Raw genomic sequence first — 19,115 nt, forward strand, 5'->3', positions numbered from 1 at the left:
TCCTACCATTAAGTGACAGAAGAACCCATAAATGTAATTAAGGTTATACTAATTTTGTTGAATAAACCTGAAAATTCTTCAATAAATTTCAAAGTAAGTAGTCTAGCCGAAAACAAAAGAGCACCACGTGAAAGTTGGTGGAAAAATAGTGCAGATTCGTATATGACACACATTTCAGCAATAGATTTTTGGTTAGCTTTTTATCAAGGGAGTGTCTGATGTGTGTGAGACAAAATTTACGATTAATGTTTCACTTGCAATTTTGAGGAAAGTTTATCTAATTGATATGTCAAGTAAACAAACAGTTTACTTTATACAGTTGAGTAGCACTTAGTCTAAAATAGAACCTCTCATTTCTATCGATGCTGTAATCTTACCATGGAGACTGAAGGCTGCTCTATGCATTGATGTTTCTTGCAGTACAGTAATTTACAAACATTTTAATAGACCTCTGTATTCCTTTATTTACAATTAAGTTCGAATATGGTTTAACCAAAAGAAATCACCAGGTATAAACAAATGGCAACTTAGACGATTTCAAGACCAGTTTTTGATAGTCTAGTTCCATAGGCACTACGTTAAAAATTATTTATTATCGTTATTTTATTATAACATTAAGCAGTGGTTTGCTTTACTAGTAATTTTTTATTATTTTGCCATATTAAGTCATGCAGATATTTAATAAGCTCTTCGCTCTGTATTAATTCTTTATTGTTTTCCAAGTGTTGTTAAGTTCCGATTGTATCCAAATGTGATACTGTCTCCCTAAAGGATGTTAGGTGGTAGGTCAAAACAAGACGCAGAAAAAATTACAATTTTAGCTACACCTATTTGGAACACACTTTGTAAGACAGGAGAGAGTAAATAGCAAGACAGTTCATGTGTACTTACTGAGCCTCCACCTCATACACCTGGTAGCTCGCCTGGTATGAGTAACGCCAAACCTGTAACAAAACAGTTTCGTGATATTATTGTTTTTGCATGTTTAGACTTCTTATTGTGGACAAACATTTGCTTCCTTATAATAAAAGACACAATTATATCAAATTTACTGATCTGGAAGAAATACGTTTTGGTGCAAGACATACTCCAACAGCTTTTGCAGCAGTATTTATCTCTACCAATTAATCAGTTACATATATAAAGCATAATGTATGAGTGTTTTCCCATTGTCTCTCCCAAACCCCAGCACTGATTTCAACCGAACTTGGCACAAAAACAGCAGGCCTCACAAGTCTCAGTACTATGGGGTTTATAGCCTCCTAGCTACAACAGGAGTGGAGAAACAGGCAAAAAATTGTTTTTTACATCCCCTGGCAGATGGGTGCCCTGCACAACAGGCTTATTGTGTGCGCACAGAATGAGTCTGCCAAGTCAAGTTGCTTTGCCTACATGTCAAGGGAAAGAAACAGTTTCCCACAACCCAAAGTGTAGGCTGCCCTGCATGACCGGTGTGTTTGTGTTGGAGTAGTATCGGCCTGCTTTATCGATCTGATTTGCATGGCAGCCTGTGTGTCAGGCGCAAATAAATGATTTCCAGACCCCTGATGTGTAGCCAGCCTAGTAAGACAGGTTCGCTGTGGGAACAGCCTCGAACTGCTTTGTTGAACTGTATTGCAGGGGCTACCATGCTGTCGAGCACAGCCAGCAACAGATTGAGATGGGCAGAGGAGGGAGTGGACTGAACAAGGTGGAGGAGGAAATGGACAGAGATAAGGGAGGAAGGGGAAGATGGTTGAGGGAGGTGGAAGGCTTTAAGGGGTAGTTGGCGGGTGTAAGAGGGAGAGGCAGAGAAGTAAAGACAGAGGAGCAGAAGGATATGGTCAGAGGGTGGGAGTGGAATGTATAGTCAGAGAGAAGTTGGAGGAAACGAACAAAGAGAGGGGGAGGAGAAGATGTAGAGAGAGAGAGAGAGGAGTGTAGAGAATAGGTAAGCAGATAGAGGTGGGAGTGTGAAGTGGACAGATGGGGGAAGGGGTGTACACAGAGAGGGAGAGAAGGAGTTGTGTCCAATACATGTGCAGAACCATGTGTGGGTGAAGCTTCAGAGAAAAGGGCAGTTACATACAAATCTGAGGGGATCATTTCATTGAAGAAACATGAGTGTGTGAACCGCCCTGAAGAGGATCGCAGCAAGTCTATCGAAACGTCGGAAATTTAGCTGTTAGTAATTTCAATCATGCGGCCCAATACCCAAAATTATTTTATCCAAAATGAATATATGAAGACTTGGTATACTATCAAGTGGAAAACAACTGAATTATTAAAATGTTTTTTATTATCGTCTGTTATTACACTTTTTCCCAATCATAGCTGCTGTCGTTCGGTTACAGAACTCCTTTAGGCCACAGGTCACTGCAGAGCAACCAGTAGTTTCAGGTGCTGTACACAGTGTTCACATGTTTCTGGAGATATTCTGAACTGAGAGTAAACAGTCATCATTGTGAAACATGTGCGAAAGTAGACAGTAATAAAAGACATTTTCTAAAATTAAATGTGATCCCTGGCTGGAACAATTTCCACAATTAAAACAAAAAAACTTCAGTCTCCTGATTGGTTTGGTGCGACCCACCACGAATTCCTCTCCTGTGCCAACTATTTCATCTCAAAATAACACTTGTAACCTACGTCCTCAATTATTTGGTGGATGTGTCCCAGTCTCTGTCTTTCTCCATAGTTTTTACCCTCTAAAGTTGCCTCTAGATCCATGGAAGTTATTCCACGATGTCTTAACAGATGCCCTATCATCCTGTCCCTTCTTCTCGTCACAGTTGTCCATATGTTCCTCTCCTCGCAGATTCTGCGCAGAACCTCCTCATTCCTTACCTTATCAGTTCACGTAATTTTCAACATTCCTCTGACGTACCACATCTCAAATGCTTCGATTGTCTTATGTTCCGCTTTCCGACAGTCCATTATTCACTATCATAGAATGCTGTGCTCCAAACGTACATTATTAGAAATTTATTCCACAAATTAAGGCCTATGTTTGATACTAGTAGACTTCTCTTGGCCAGGAATGCCCTTTTCGCCAGTGCTAATCCGCTTTTTATGTCCCTCTTGCTCGGTTCATCATGGGTTACAAGTAAGTTACATATTATTACGCCAGGCCAACTAACTTTTATTGAACGCTTCACTGCACTTCAAAGTGGCACAGATACATGACACTACTTTTCAACATAGACTACGACACTGTGAAACAATGATCGTACGTTCTACAAATCATTCAGTTCCTGCACTATAGAAATTACCTTTTTGGCCACGGAGCCAATCAACAAGTACCTTGTGAACTACCTCATCGTTGAAAAATGCCTCTCCTCCCAGATGTTCTTTAAGGTTCCCAAAAAGATGGAAATCGCATAGTGCAAAATGACTTCCCGCTTGGCATCTCCCACGTCTTGCGGTCTTGGTCTAATTATTGGCGCCGTTTCACTACGCCTGGACGGCACGTTGCATTTGGTCGATATATCGTCACAATTTCACGGTGAACGTGCGTGCAATTTAGACATTTGCCCAAAAGAATCATACTGTTTCGCGTACTTCAACTTTGGAGCGCGTTTCCAATTGCCGTGTCATTTCAGTCGCACACTGTGATGCTCCTGTTATCTGTACTACAGCAGAACTGCGTCTGCAGGGAAGCCAGAATATGTACTCTTTTCTGACAATGCGCCACTGCTAGTGCGCAACGGTATTAGGTTGGAGAATATATATAACTTATTTTATTAAGCCCCTACGTATTTGCCCAACACTATGTAGTTTCTAGCACTAATATGATTATGTCCTAGCAAATAGGAGATAGAGCTGCGGATGGAAATCTAATATGTATTAGTTATCTTGAAGAATTGTATGGCCGCTTTTCTGACATTTTTCTTATGCACCACGATTATGAATTATCGGAAACAAGATAGCAGCGGGAAAAATGTCGTAATTATGCTGTCAGAAATATTTATGTAAAACTGATTAATCCTCTGCTATAGGGTCCTTTGGTTTGTTATGTGAAAGGAATCCAAAATTTAAACTGCACAGAAGATGTTTTGCACCAGCGGCATATCTACGATTTTGTGTGGTGGTAAATTCAAGGGTTGACAGTAGTGACGGAATAACCAGGTATAGGCAGTCTCTTCGAATGACTCTTCTGAAGTCCTCCAGTGCGTAAGTAGCGTTCATGCACTGCACGTTTCAACTTATCACAAACATGTTCGGTCGGGTTTATGTAGGCAGATTCCACAGACTATTTCATTCGGTTGATTCCTGTCTACTGGAGAAAGGGGTTCACGAGATGGACGCTGTGTGATAGTGTATTATCGTCGTGGAAGCTGAACCTATCGGCGAGGTGTTGACTGTAGCACTGGACAATAAGTTTGGTAATACTATTCAGATACTTCATAGCACCCAAATTTCTCTCGATAGCGATGGGAGTCATCTGGAATCCGTATGTGTGACTGGCCCAAAACATGAATTGACCCACCTCCCTTCCGAACCCATGAGACTGCATGACTGAGACACATGGGTTGCTTACCAGATCATTCGACACTCTTTTTTGACGAACTTCGGGCATTAGCACATTCCAGCACTCGCCGGTGAAGAGAACCTAATATCTTCGAACCAGTTTACATTCCAGATGTTCCTACGCTCAACTTCTTTGCGCACCACGGTGCTGGAGGTCTGTATTCTTGTTCGTAATGGGCGCCTGGAGGCCAAACTGGTTATGTGTAGGTGGTTGCATACCGTCTGGGCGACACAGCCCTCCCTGTCGCATCTTCCCGCAACACGCCGTTTTGTTGCTTTATTCTCGAGGTATAAAGGCATCTGATTGTGCTGATCGCGAGTGGCTACTGTAAGGCTCACGTTCAATGTTTTGTGTCTCACGATAGCCACTGAATGCTCTAATGACGTCGCTGCGGTGTACGCCAGTTCGACCGGGAATGTCATGTGCTACCAACCTTTTTTTTTTTTTTTTTTTTTTTTGCCCTGAAGTCAAACTGCGCACCCGCCTAAGCTTGTAATAGCCTTTCGTGACGTGAAGCCAGATTGAATTCTGCACACATTCGGCGTTGTCCTGTCCCGACAGCGATCTACTGAATTGCACTGCTAATGCAAGTTGACTCTCACCTCTATTACATATGTGGGTGTATGTAGCTGCTTCCTATCTACATTTATTCTCCGCAGCACATATGATGGTGTGTCACGGAGGTACTTCTGATACTATTGATTCCTCGCCCCCTTTCCCTGTTGTAATCGCGAAAGGCGAGTGGAAAGAATGATTGTCGGTAAATCTCTGTATTAACTCTAAGATAAAGGTAAAGTTACGCGCTCTGGCTCTGACGTGCGAGTCGTACACGACCGACCGCCGTGTCATCCTCTGCCAATGGCGTCATCAGATGCGGTTTGAATCGACTTGTGCACAGTACGCGGATCTCCCGGTCGTAGTCAGGTTTCTTGATTAGAGCAGCCCATACCAGTCCTCTCACCAAGCAAAGTCCCAGCAGCCCGGGTCGCGCTTATGGCAGTCAGCCAGGCTGACCACCCAGGCGTATTAGCAGTAATTTCTCGAATTTTCTCGTTGTGGTCATTTAGAGAGGTATGTAGGAGGAAGTAATATTTTCTCCGACTCTTTCGGAAAAATACCGACTCGGAATTTCAACAACCACCTTCTCCGTGACACACAACACCTCTCTTTCATCATCTGCCGCTGATGTGTGTTGAGTTTCTCCGTGACGCTCTCGCGCGGACTAATCGATCCAGTGCCCAAACACGCCGCTCTACGTTGAATCCTCTCTCTCTCTCTGCTATTAATCTCACCTAGTAATGATCCCAGACTGATGACCAGTACTCAAGAAACGACCGGACAATTGTTTTCTAAGAAAATTCTTTCCTGGATGAGTTACGCTTCCTTATGATTCTTCCTATGAATCTCAGTCTGGCATCTGCTTTCCCTACTACTTGTGTTATGCGGTCCTTCCACTTACTATCGCTCCGGATGGTTACTCCTAGGTATTTTACAGGAAGCTACTGTTTACAGCAATTTATCATCAACAGTGTAATTGTATTGTAGTCTATTTCTTCTCCTAAGTATGCGCAATGCTTTACATTTATTTACGTTCAGTGTCTACAGCAATTCACCGCACCATTCAAGTTCGCTAGAGTCTTCTGCTAGTTCTACTTTCTTACAAACTACTGCATCACTTTCGAACAGTCTCATGGACTCTCCAATGCTTTGTACTAGATCACTTATATATATTTTAACAGTCACAATCCTATCACACTTCCTTAGAGTACTCCTGAAACTACAGAACCGGCCATATACTCGGTAATTACGTTTTTTTCACTAAACCACACTGTGGAAGAGTATCAAACGCCTTGCTGAAGTCAAGGAACATGGAGTCAACCCGAGCGCTGATGCCTACGGCGCTTCGGATCTAACCGACAAACAAAGCGAGCTGAGTCTCGCAAGGTCCCTGTTTGCGGTCTTCATGTTGATTTTACGGACGAAATTTTCGTTCGCCAGAACTATCGTAATATGTGATGAAAAGAACGTTTTGTTTTATAGCTGTGTATTTATCATGTTCATTAAGATCAGTCATAAAAATCACTCGTATTTCCCCCCTTATAGATTACTAACAAAATAATTCGTTTCATCGTCGTCATCATCATCATCATCGCCTTCATTTACTGAGACCCACTGCTTCATATTCATGTGGAACTTAATTATTTGGATAATTTTGTCTGTTGTTAGTCAGAACATACGACAGTGTTGCAAGTGACCAGATAGAGGGACAGTAGGAGCAGATACTTTACACAGAATGGTATGGTACTGGTTTGTTAACGTTACTTCAATCAGTCTCAATACATCTAACCAGTGCTGTAAGAAGGATAGAGGCATACCTTACCAATGCGACATCGTAAAATGACTGCAGAAACGCAGATAGCGATAAAATCAATATAGCTGTGAATCACAGCACGTAACATAAGGGCACTAAACGATATAAACATTATCTTACATATAATTTACTCATGTAGAAGGCGTAATGGCGAAACACCTTAAGGTGTCATCGTTTAAATCGAAAATAAAGAAAATTATTCTGTCTGAAGAGGAATTTATATACACATGAACATGAATTTCATGCTTTGTTGCCAATAACATTTACTGTAATACAATATGTTTCCGTAAAGTATTAAGCTTGTCAACGTATTCATTAGGCACCGAACTTAGTGACCAAAAAATTGACCCAGATGCTGTATCTGCTTTGCCTTGACTTCACATATAAGTTTTGATAAATTTCAAATCACATTTGTTGCATACTAAAGTAAAGAATGGTACAAACACAGAACATCGCATTGAAACAAATTTAATTATTGCTTGCGAAGAAAAACTGTGATGTACCGTTTAACTAACCTTTTTCCTGTTGTAGATGAGAAGGACGTACTTCAGGTCGCTCGAGATCCGGTAATCGACGGCGTTAAGCTGTCTCTGAAACGACAGAAGCCATGATATTATGCTGACAACAGAAGAAAACTGTTATTAACATTAAGCTTGAGAAGAAATTGTGGATGTTGCATGTACTGCTTCGTGACTGCAGTTTGTGGAATACAGCTTTTATATGTGCTTAGGCCTTGGCCATATATTCATTTGAAGCGGCGTTTAGCTTCAGTTTATTTGAATATTTGCAATTGGTGGAGAGCACTCTCAATTAACTACTTCCCGCGTAGGGGATTAAAGTATAAAATTGTGTGCATATGTGTGATGCATTTTGTAATGAAACACACACACACACACACACACACACACACACACACACACACACACACACACACACACAAACGAACACAAGTGTCATCAAATGTACCAGTATATTATACTACGTTAGTCGTATACCATGGATCCCACTGCGAGGGTTTGTGGGACATGGAAAAAAGGTCTTAGATGTACATTTCGTTTAAGTAAAATACGATGAAAAAATTTCGAAATATTATTGTATTACAGTGCTAATGTTAATTATAAAATAATTTGAAACATTGATTTTTGTGTGAAGATAGTCTCCTTTGGAATAGAAGGAGTTGTCGAAAAGAAATTTCCTTAATTCAGTCTTAAATTCCATCACGTTAGCTACGTAACTGATAAGCTCTAGTAGGTTGTTGACCACATGGGTACCCATACCTTATTGCTTTCTGTACGAGTGTTAAGTTCCTGAAGTCTTTGTAAAAGTTATTTTTGGTACTAGTATTATATTCATGGTTTGCATAATTTTTTGAGGAAAGATAAATGTTTAAACAATCAAGAACATTAATGGATACATTGTATGTGTTTTGTGGAGCAATTATCAAAACATAATTTTTCTGAAGAGATCTCTCCATTATGTTCCAGAGCTGATTCTAGATATAATTCTTATGACACACTTCTCTATTCTGAAAATAATATCCCACTAATCTGAGTTCCTCCAAAAATTATTCCAAAACTCATTAGTGGAAATAAGCAGCATAGAGAAGTTTCTTCATCCCTAAATCATCTAGACCGGTAATCATGCGTACTGCAAATTTAATTGAACTAAGGCATTTATTAACTCTAGTATGTTGGTTTAGTAATTAAGGTCGTGATATCTGTTGTCTTGAATCTTAACTTTTTTTTCTTGTTGTATTTCACTACCTGCGTACACTGTTTCCATAGCTCGTAGAATATCATGACATTTACTGAGTCTTGTCAAAATTTTATCATAATCCGTTGTTCCCGAACCGTCTCCTGACGTTTTCAAATATTTCAGATGTTGTCATTTCAGTAAGAGAAGTGGCACCGCTCTTTGGTCCTAAACTTTTTTTATTTGCAAAAAGGGAAAAGATTAGCATCATCTGACAATTCTTGTTGAATATCATTTATGCGTTTCAGAAACATAGGAGGACGGTAACTGGAACTTTTCATTGCATCACGTCTGATCACTTCAAATTCTGAGTCCCCACTGTTATATAGCATAATTCTAAAGTTACTGAAGTCTAAAGCTGTCGAGATAATTCACGAACACCCTGTACATTCTTGCCTTCTGGCGCCTTTATAATGCATTAAATGATTATAAATTTTCTTCACAAAATTTAACAAATCCGTATGGGTTTCATTTATCAGTCGTAGGCAGCGTTGCGGAAGATACATATTTTATTAATAGAAATGCGTCAACTATCTGTATTTAAGTTTTTCATTGAATGTTTACATTCTGCATCACATACCGGCTCAATGAGAACCAATTTTCAGGCAACTGCCGGACTTACATTACTAAGATATAGCTCTAGATAAAGTCAGGCACTCAAATAAATAGAACTGAATTCATGGACGAGAATTGGGAAACAAAAAACAAAACGAAGATTAATGTACATAAAGAATCAGTTTTGCAGAAGAAATATTGTGCGCTGTCAAAGAAATATCATATATTATGAAGAATATGGAGAATATATACTTTAAGTAAATGCTTACAGGAAGTACTGCATCTAAATGCCTACAGGAAGTACTGTATCTGCAGGCAAGACAGTAAAGTGTACTGCAGAAATAAGTGAAAGCTAGTGAAAGTTACTAGATACTTGTATAGATCAAATGTGCAAGAGTGGAAAATACTACAAAAGTCAGGAATTCGTAAATGAGCTACGTTGTAATAATATTGGAGCTATTCATTCTGCCATGACATGAAGAATACAACTGTGAAATAAACCAAAGAGATGCAATCACCTTTAAAATAAGTCGTGCTGTACGGCTGTGATGAAAAACAATCGAGTAAGAAAATCACTAATTACGTATTTAATAATAATTTTTATTGTAAAGAAAGGATAGTTTCAGGTACAAGCATAAATCACTAAGGCTTGTGAAGCATGCTTTCCATAAGATGTACAGTGCCTCGTACAGTCCAAAACGGCTACCAAATCGGAGTGCTCAATTTTATTCACTATAGTGAAGTAGATTTATTTACTCGCCATTCACTGGAGTTAAAAATGCATGCGCTTTTATCTTCGTTTTCATGAGTGTTACACATTCGTTAACCACAAGTTGAACTACCTAGCTATTTATTTCTCGCTTTAGATGATACACAAGTCAAGCGATATACTCAGCTCAAAAGCCTAGAGGCTTAAGAAAGTACTGCAAATAACTATCGCCAAAATGTCAGAGTTTCAGTTTCTTCTACGGCATTTTAAAACCAGTGTTTTACATAACAGGCCGAACGCCTCTCACCACAGTGAATTCTTGAAATTCTCTCAGCTCTCTTCAGACAGCGGTATTCATCGGACACGGCCGCTGTCCTGTCAGAAACACAAGAGATTCCTACTGAAAAGAGATCAACGTCTATCAAATATCTTGTGTTATCTAAGGAAACTTTTCGGATTTAGAATAGCGAAATATTGTTGGGTTCAATACGCAGGTCAAATTAACAGACAGTTTTTCGTCTCTTGTTCATTGAGTACTGTATGTGAAGAAACAACTCACATTATTATAGTAAACAACATGGAATATTACACCTCAATAAACTCTGCCGAATAACTATAGAGGTCAGTAAGATGAACAAACAAACTGCAAGCCACTGTGAGCATGGGTATGAAGTTCGCAGTATATTGATGGGAATGAACTGCCCGTTACCACAATACGTGCACGGAAATTAGACTTCAGATGGCTTAGACAGGAAAGAAAAAATTGGCAAGAATTCAAAATAGTCCGAATTTTCTATGTTATAATCAAGTCTCTCGTGAGAAAACTCCGTCTCTACTACTACGTGTCGGCTAGACATGCGAGCTATTGGTTCTTGAGGAACACTCGGTAATCACTGTCCGATGCAGACAATATCTGCTGCAGAACATACGGATACGTACAGGTAGATCCTAAAGAAAAGTCGTGCGAAATGAGTAATACTATTATCGATGTTACCATTAACGGTCTTATCAAAACTTACTTTCTGTTTTTACCTTTACTTCAGTATAACAACGCTCTTTGATGTAACATCCATGTAAATGTTTTATTCATTATTTATGATAATTTATGTAATTGTAATTAATCTATGAATTTAATTTCAAAAGTAGTATGCTGTAAAATAACGTAAAACTTTGAAATTTATTTATTATACTGGTTCATGCATAGGAAAAGTAGGTTTGTAATCATGTAGAACTTGGAGGGAAGTCCCTCCGCAACGGAACTGGCTAGCGGGAATAGAGAAGCTGGATCTGGCGCCAAGCTGCAAGGGTCCTGTGTGGCATGAGAGAGTCGGTGATTAGCAGGCAATAGGTGCGCATCTTGTGAACTGAAAGACGTGAGAAAAAGTGCAAGATTATACGTAAGTTGGAAATTAAATAGTGGAAACACTGCTAAGGAGACACTACGCAATGGAATCTACTTTTGTACCGTATTCCGAGCAAATGGACCCGCCCGTCCCACGTCACCGGCGTGCGCACAATCGAGGGAAAAACATGCACTTGTGGGCGAGTGGTTTAACGTAACGGTGTCACCATGTTTTTGAAACAGGAACAACCGAGTTGGATCAAGACTGAAAGTGCCAGATGTTGTACAGCAAGACAATGTCATCAAGGGGAATCGGCATTACGGTACAGAACAGCGGCACGTTGCGTAAAAGCCTTCAACGAACTGTGGCAGACATGCAAAGGGCAGGTCGTCGTAACTTCTCTGAAGAAGAAGTGCATGCTGTTGCCGCGTTAGTGGACAGTGATTGACGCCATACCATTCGTGAGCTCGCCGACGAAACCGGATTAGCGCATACGACTGTGCTTCGCATCGTGAAGGAACGCCTAGGCATGCGAAAAATTGCATCACTATGGGTTCCGCATGATTTGACGGAAATGCAGAAATGGATGCGTTACGACGCTGCTCAGACGCACTTGGAGCACTATGAGCGCGAAGGAGAGGTTTTATTACGCCGTATCGTAACACTGGATGAGACATGGGCCACATCGTACGAGCCAAAACCGAAACGCCAATCCAACGAATGGCGTCATTATGGGTCGCTGCGAAAGTCGAAAGTGCATCAGAGCCCCAGTATGGTGAAAGTTATGTGATTCTCGCGTACGACTGTGATGGTATTATTCCTAATATAACTGTAGGTTTTTGGAGCATCACCTGCGACCAACTTTGCGAAAGAAGCGGCGACACTTTCTGCGCAACCCACCCATCATTTAGCACGACAATGCGCAAGCTGTGGCTGCTCTCTTCGGTCGATGGGACGGGGAAGTACTGTACAACCCACCATACTCCCCGAACTTAAGTCCTTCTGACTTTTATTCGATTCCGAAGATGAAGGAACCACTTCGTGACATTCGCTTCAGAACTGTTCCAGAGATTCGACAGGCAGTAAACAGCTCCATTCGCACCATCAACAGAACAGGCTATGCTGACGGTATACTTCGTCTTCCACATCGCTGGCTACGGGTTCTACACAACTTTGAATGACAGTAATCGTTGCAGACATGTAACTCTTTTGTATCGGTTGTGAATAAATAGTTGCCACTATTTAAGTTCCAACCCTCTTATAGTATAGCCTCAGATGCGGAAGTAACGCGGCTTATTATTCATGGTACACTCTGGTTAGCTCTGTACTATTAAAAGCCGACGCTAAGAAGAGAATTCTCAGCACTTGTTGCACAGGAAGAGCCATGGATAATTTCGCCATCTTTTTTGAATAGAACAGGAGATCGACGCTGCCACCACCTTCATCTCAAATTATCAGTTGAGTACTGTATAATTTCGTAAGTCATTTGTGTGGTTTCGTTTTCAGTAATAAGTTTACGTTCTGTACACTTTGTGTTGAATACTGTGTTTCATCCTTAGTCATTTGCATAGACAGGGTCCTATCACAATGCTACGATAAATCCGAGTATCCTATTTTATTGAACTGGAAAACAATTATCATCTTTAACAAAAGTTATTAAACTTTGTGGAGTTGTAAAGTTCATAATTATTTAGTGAGCATATGTTTTGAAATACTCGATGTAGTTTTCACATGTGTACAGTTAAAGTATCCAGTTCGAACATTTTTCTTATTGAAATAATAGTGTCTATAATTTCATATGGTATGTGGTTAACAGTGTTACCCATGTTGTGTTGTGACTAAAATGTTTAGCCTCGATCAGACTCTTCTGTAGATTAGTTTCTGTGTCCCTATGGTAATAGTTGAGCCAAATTTAAATGTCGTATTACAATAACAGCTATTAAGAATAAGCAGCTGGCTACAATTATCCAAATTGTAGTAGATCCAAGTGTCACATGTTCCATTTCAGCTAAAAAATATAAGGCAGTGAATATTCCTTGAGAATACAAATAAGAATCAGTACAAAAAATACTATTACTTTACAACTATTTCAACAGTCGTAATTTCCTATTATTAACCTGACAAAGGAACCACTTGTCCAAATCAGTAGTGCTTGACCATTAGTAATTATTTATCTATAATTACCATTATTTTCCTACTGTAATGTGCAGGTAGTAAGTGTTAATGAGAACCAGTTGTTGCCTAAACGCATTAATTATCTTCCTGTGCAAATTCAAGTCAAATCACTGGTACCTTACTTGCCAAATTGTGCTACTGTCTCGTATCATATCAACAAAACAGGATTTCAGTATCAAGAAAAGTCAACTTTCTTTATGAGCCATGCCAGTATTGGTACAACTTTGCCTAATTAGGGTGTCGACCTTTTCTTTTTACGAAATTACAGTTTGCTTGATTACTAATAGAACCTTGGTTGACTCCCATTTACTTTGCCACTGCTTTCCTCAATACAAATCTTTAGGGAAACAAATTTTGTCCGACACCATTCCATTACAATCAGTCACGGCCACAAAATATAAAAGACTTTCACAAAAATAACGTTATCGGCTGATCACTAATTTAACAGTAGTCGGTAGTGTTATACGTGGCTTTTCTCGTGACAGGACTAGTTGTTGTGTTGGGGAAAGAGAGTTCTAAATGTTTTTTGGTTTTCACGACAATGTAATCTAAACATTGTAATGGTCTACAATTACCATATTTACGCGAATCTAATGTGCACTTTTTATACTATATGTAGTATTGAAAATTGGTGTGCGCTCAAGATTCGATGGCGCATTACGTTCCAATACAAACTTGAAACCGTCGGTCACCGGCAACACAGAAATTTAGGTATTGTTCCTTATGTCACAATGAATTGGTGTGATTCTAAACTTCTTCACATCATTGTTGGCATATCATTGCGTAGTGTGTTTGCATAAGATAGTAGCGGAATGGAAAGCAAGCAGAGAAGAACATCTTACGATCCTATTCTCAATCGTAAAGTAATTCTTTATGCTGAAAAATATGCTAACAGGTGGGCGGGACGCGAGTTCAGTGTAGCTGAAAGTAACGTTCGCCACTGGAAGAAACAGAAAATGGCATTATTTGCAACTACCGGTAGAAAGAAATTCACTGACCCTCGCAAAGGAAGAAGTCCTGACGTTGTGGTAAAAGCTTTGAAATTCGTTCTTGAAAGGACGTGAGAAAGCAAAAGAGGACCTTTCCGCTCAACTTTTCCAACAAGCATAACTACGTACACTTGATCATCTATACGTCAAGGATTTTTTCTTATTATTCAAATGATTTCCTTTCTTTGAAATTCTTACCAATAAAGTAGCGGAAAATCTCGAACCCTCTCAACATCAAAGTAATTCAGAAGTGTGCTGTTAGATTTGTTGCCGGCAGATGTTATAAAAATGCGAGTATTGTGGAGATGCTTCGTGAACTCAAATGGGAATCGCTGGACGGAAGACTACATTCTTCTCATGAAACACAGCTGGTAAAATTTAGGGAACAGGGACGATGAGATTTGATCAAACAGGCAGAGTCTACTAACCATGTGTGCTGCGTCTGCACACTAAGCTACCCCAGTAAACTGGTAAAGTGGTTTTCAGGAAGGAAACCTTAAGAAAGAGTAGAGAATGTCGAATCAAAACACTTTTCAGTCAACTAAATTTTCAATTGTTATTTTATTGAGCAGCCAGTATCAGCGACGGATTACGCTATCTTCTTCCGATCCCCTGACCGACGTGTAGAAAGATGCCCTCTTTTGGTCCAGTTAAATTAAGAGCCAGCATTCAATATTATTAACGCAGCGACTCCTTTGATCAAGACTTGCCGACTGTCAGACAGACATTTGATTCGACACTGCTTATTAAACAGCCGAGGTCCCGCAACCATCTGCATGAAGATGGACATACAGAGAGTTAATAAAAAGTCTCTTTGAGTGGAGAAAGCTATTTTAGAAGTGAATCGGGAGCTTTAATTTTGTTTGCTTGCACTGTTTCATACAGAGCAGATGATTGGATTATAGGCAACACACGCTGCGGATGCACATGCCTTGCCACCTATCAGGGCATAATAAATGATTAAAAGATGTCTGTTGTCACTGTGAAATATCAGTGAACAATTTTTCTCCAAATGGAGATCTACCACCTCCAGATATTTGATGCAAAGACGCTGAAACATGGTATATATAAATTAAAGTGTTTGTGGGCGAAGTTGACAGTACTTCCAAAACCACTACTGACAATCATTAGTTCTTGTATCTGGCGGTACCCTTGGTTTCCCCGTTGCGCACTGTAGCGCTTGTGCGGTGGTAGCTTTTGTGGTTTTGGAGATACGAGTGAAGTGGCTGCTGTCACCTCGTCGGTCTCTTTCACAGAAATGTATTTTTCAAGGGGAGCAAGTCGAATTCTATAATGTTCTCTAGATATTACGAATATTCTCGATTGTAACGAATGTTTTAGAATATTCCCGAATGTAACGCATCTTTTCGAATATTCTCGAATGTTCTAGAATGCAACTTGGAAATGGCACATGTCGTATTGATCCGCTCTCAACCAAAATCGTTTAAACTGATGAGTTGTGCAGCTTAATAAAAACAGAGGAACGATCATACAATGTAAACTTTCACGGCCGGTATTGTCTTCACTTAAAACTTCCGGGCTGATAGGCCGTGGTCGAAGTATAAAACTCTCTCCTGACGTTTCGTCTCCGACTGCGTGAGACATCCTCGGAGGTAAAGCGGCGAACTGCGAAGAGAACTCGAGGAAGCGTTGATTATATAGGCAGTACAGAGGGCGCCACTGTCGATCACGTGGCGTCGGCTATGAGATTGTCTCTGGTAATGCCAACATTCTCAATTGAAAGTAATCGATCGTCACGCTTGCGGTGCAACGCTGACATCCAAGTTTTATCCAGTTTAACACCTTCGTCTTTCCTGTTAAAATTATTACGATGTTTGTCAATCTCGATAGCCTCTCTATACAAGCGTGCATAATAAGGCGAGGTTTTTGATATGACGCTCGTCTCGCTGAATTTTATTTCATGATCACCTTCCTGGTAAACATGTTCCGGTACGGCCGATTTATCCGTGTGACCCAGGCGGTAATTCCTCTTATGTTCGACAAGACGGGTGTTCACACTTCTCTTTGTGGTACCGATGCAAACCTGTCCACAACTACAAGGAATTTTATATACCCCCGGTGTAGCCAAAGGGTGCCGTGCATCTTTTGCCGACCTTAAAAAATCTTTTATTTTCCTAGTGGGTCTGAAAATAGTTTCCACCCCATGCTTGCCTAAAACTTTCCCAATGCGATCTGTGACCTTGCTAATGAACGGAAGAAAAACTTTGCCCTTGGACGACTGTTGTTCGTCGTTACTCCTGATTCTCTGCCTAGAGCGAAGTGCTCGATCTATATCCTTGCTAGAATAGCCATTCTTCACGAAAGTTGACCGTATATGTTCAAACTCATCTTTAAAATAAACAGGTTCACAAAGTTTGTACGCCCTGTCTACCAAAGTTTTCATTACACCTCTTTTTTGTCTAGGGTGGCGGTTTGATTCTTTGTGTAGATAACGATCAGTATGTGTGGGCTTTCTATGCACCTTATGGCCCAACGTTCCGTCCCGTCGTTCAATCACAGACACATCCAGGAAGTTCACCTGCCCATTCCTTTCTGTCTCCATAGTGAATTGGATTTTCGGATTAATGCTATTTAAATGTGTCAGGAAGGCATCCAACTCCTCTGCTCCGTGTGTCCATACTACGAACGTGTCACCGACATAGCGATACCACCTGGCTGGTCTCTTACTGGCAGTCTGCAACGCCCGTTGTTCAAAAGTCTCCATAAATAAGTTAGCCACAGCAGGACTGAGAGGACTGCCCATAGCCACCCCGTCACTCTGTTCATAAAAGTTATTATTATACTGAAAGTAGGTTGTGGTGAGGCAGTGTCGGAATAATGCCACAATATCGGTAGGAAAAATATCCGCTATGCATAAGATAGGTTCGTTTACTGGAATCATGGTAAATAACGACACAACGTCAAAACTGACGAGGATATCATCCGGGCCCACGCTCGTTTCCTTTACCTTGTCAATGAAATGAGCTGAAGTTTTAATATGACTGTCCGTCCTACCAACACAAGGCTGCAGCATTGAGGCAAGGTGTCTAGCTAACTCGTGTGTTGGTCCGCCTATAGCGCTGACAATTGGCCTCATCAACAACATCTACGGTCAACTTTCGTGAAGAATGGCTATTCTAGCAAGGATATAGATCGAGCACTTCGCTCTAGGCAGAGAATCAGGAGTAACGACGAACAACAGTCGTCCAAGGGCAAAGTTTTTCGTCCGTTCAGTAGCAAGGTCAGAGATCGCATTGGGAAAGTTTTAGGCAAGTATGGGTGGAAACTATTTTCAGACCCACTAGGAAAATAAAAAGAATTTTTAAGGTCGGCAAAAGATGCACGGCACCCTTTGGCTACACCGGGGGTATATAAAATTCCTTGTAGTTGTGGACAGGTTTACATCGGTACCACAAAGAGAAGTGTGAACACCCGTCTTGTCGAACATAAGAGGATTTGCCGCCTGGGTCACACGGATAAATCGGCCGTAGCGGAACATGTTTACCGGGAAGGTGATCATGAAATAAAATTGAGCGAGACGAGCGTCATATCAAAAACCTCGCCTTATTATGCACGCTTGTATAGAGAGGCTATCGAGATTGACAAACATCGTAATAATTTTAACAGGAAAGACGAAGGTGTTAAACTGGATAAAACTTGGATGTCAGCGTTGCACCGCAAGCGTGACGATCGATTACTTCAATCGAGAATGTTGGCATTACCAGAGACAATCTCATAGCCGACGCCACGTGATCGACAGTGGCGCCCTCTGTACTGCCTATATAATCAGCGCTTCCTCGAGTTCTTTTCGCAGTTCACCGCTTTACCTCCGAGGATGTCTCCCACAGTCGGAGACGAAACGTCAGGGGAGAGTTTTATACTTCGACCACGGCCTATCAGCCCGGAAGTTTTAAGTGAAAACAGAGGAACGGTTCATCAAAAAACTGTATCCGTTTATGGAAAGAAACTACGGAAACGGAGAATGGCTGTACGGACGAACAATTTTAGCAACAAAAAAGACGTACTTCAAGAAAGTAATCTGTTAATATAGAATATAGCACCAGGGAAACGGAAAAAAATTTAAATCCTTTGATTCAAAGGTGATCCAAGAGGAGATAGTGAAGTGCCCGACAAAATTCCTAAATTCACCCAATGTTTCCGTTGCGCCCTTCGCAAAAGAACTTCCAATAAAGCATAAGGGCAAACATTCCACAGTTGTGGAATAACTTTAAGAGAATCGTGTTTTTTGCACAGACAACTATAGCTACCGTTTCCAGAATGAGATTTTCACTCTGCAGTGAAGAGTGCGCTGACATGAAACTTCCTGGCAGATTAAAACTGTGTGCGGGACCGAGACTGCAAGGTTCGTAGAAGAGCTTCTGTGAAGTTTGGAAGGTAGGAGACGAGAAACTGGCAAAATTGAAGCTATGGGGGCGGATCGTGAGTCGTGCTTGGGTAGCTCAGATGGTGAAGCACATGCCCGCGAAAGGCAAAAGTCCCGAGTTCGAACCTCGCTCCGGCACACAGTTTTAATATGCCGGGAAGTTTTATACCTAACGTGTTCATATAATGGCCAACTAAAAAACTCATTCGTTTTTGCACCGAAAGCAAAACTCTAGATGTAGAATATGACAAAATACTTTGAATAAGTTAGATACAACACAAATGAGACGATTAATGACAACTTTTTCTCCGGTTCAGAAGACAAACT

The 19,115-nt window shown here is 40.7% G+C and overlaps 1 protein-coding gene across 1 annotated transcript in view; it reads right to left on the reverse strand.

The window, feature by feature from the left end:
- The window catches only part of LOC126416569 (inactive dipeptidyl peptidase 10-like), a 391,761-nt gene that overhangs the window by 184,620 nt on the left and 188,026 nt on the right, over positions 1 to 19,115 (reverse strand). The window contains exons 4-5 of the mRNA XM_050084317.1: positions 7,397 to 7,471; positions 892 to 944 (exon numbers count right to left, since the gene is read on the reverse strand). Of these exons, the coding sequence (XP_049940274.1) occupies positions 892 to 944; positions 7,397 to 7,471 (128 nt within the window). The remainder of the gene's footprint in view (positions 1 to 891; positions 945 to 7,396; positions 7,472 to 19,115) is intronic.

Source organism: Schistocerca serialis, chromosome 8 (genome assembly GCF_023864345.2).
Source record: "Schistocerca serialis cubense isolate TAMUIC-IGC-003099 chromosome 8, iqSchSeri2.2, whole genome shotgun sequence".
Lineage (NCBI taxonomy): Eukaryota > Metazoa > Arthropoda > Insecta > Orthoptera > Acrididae > Schistocerca > Schistocerca serialis.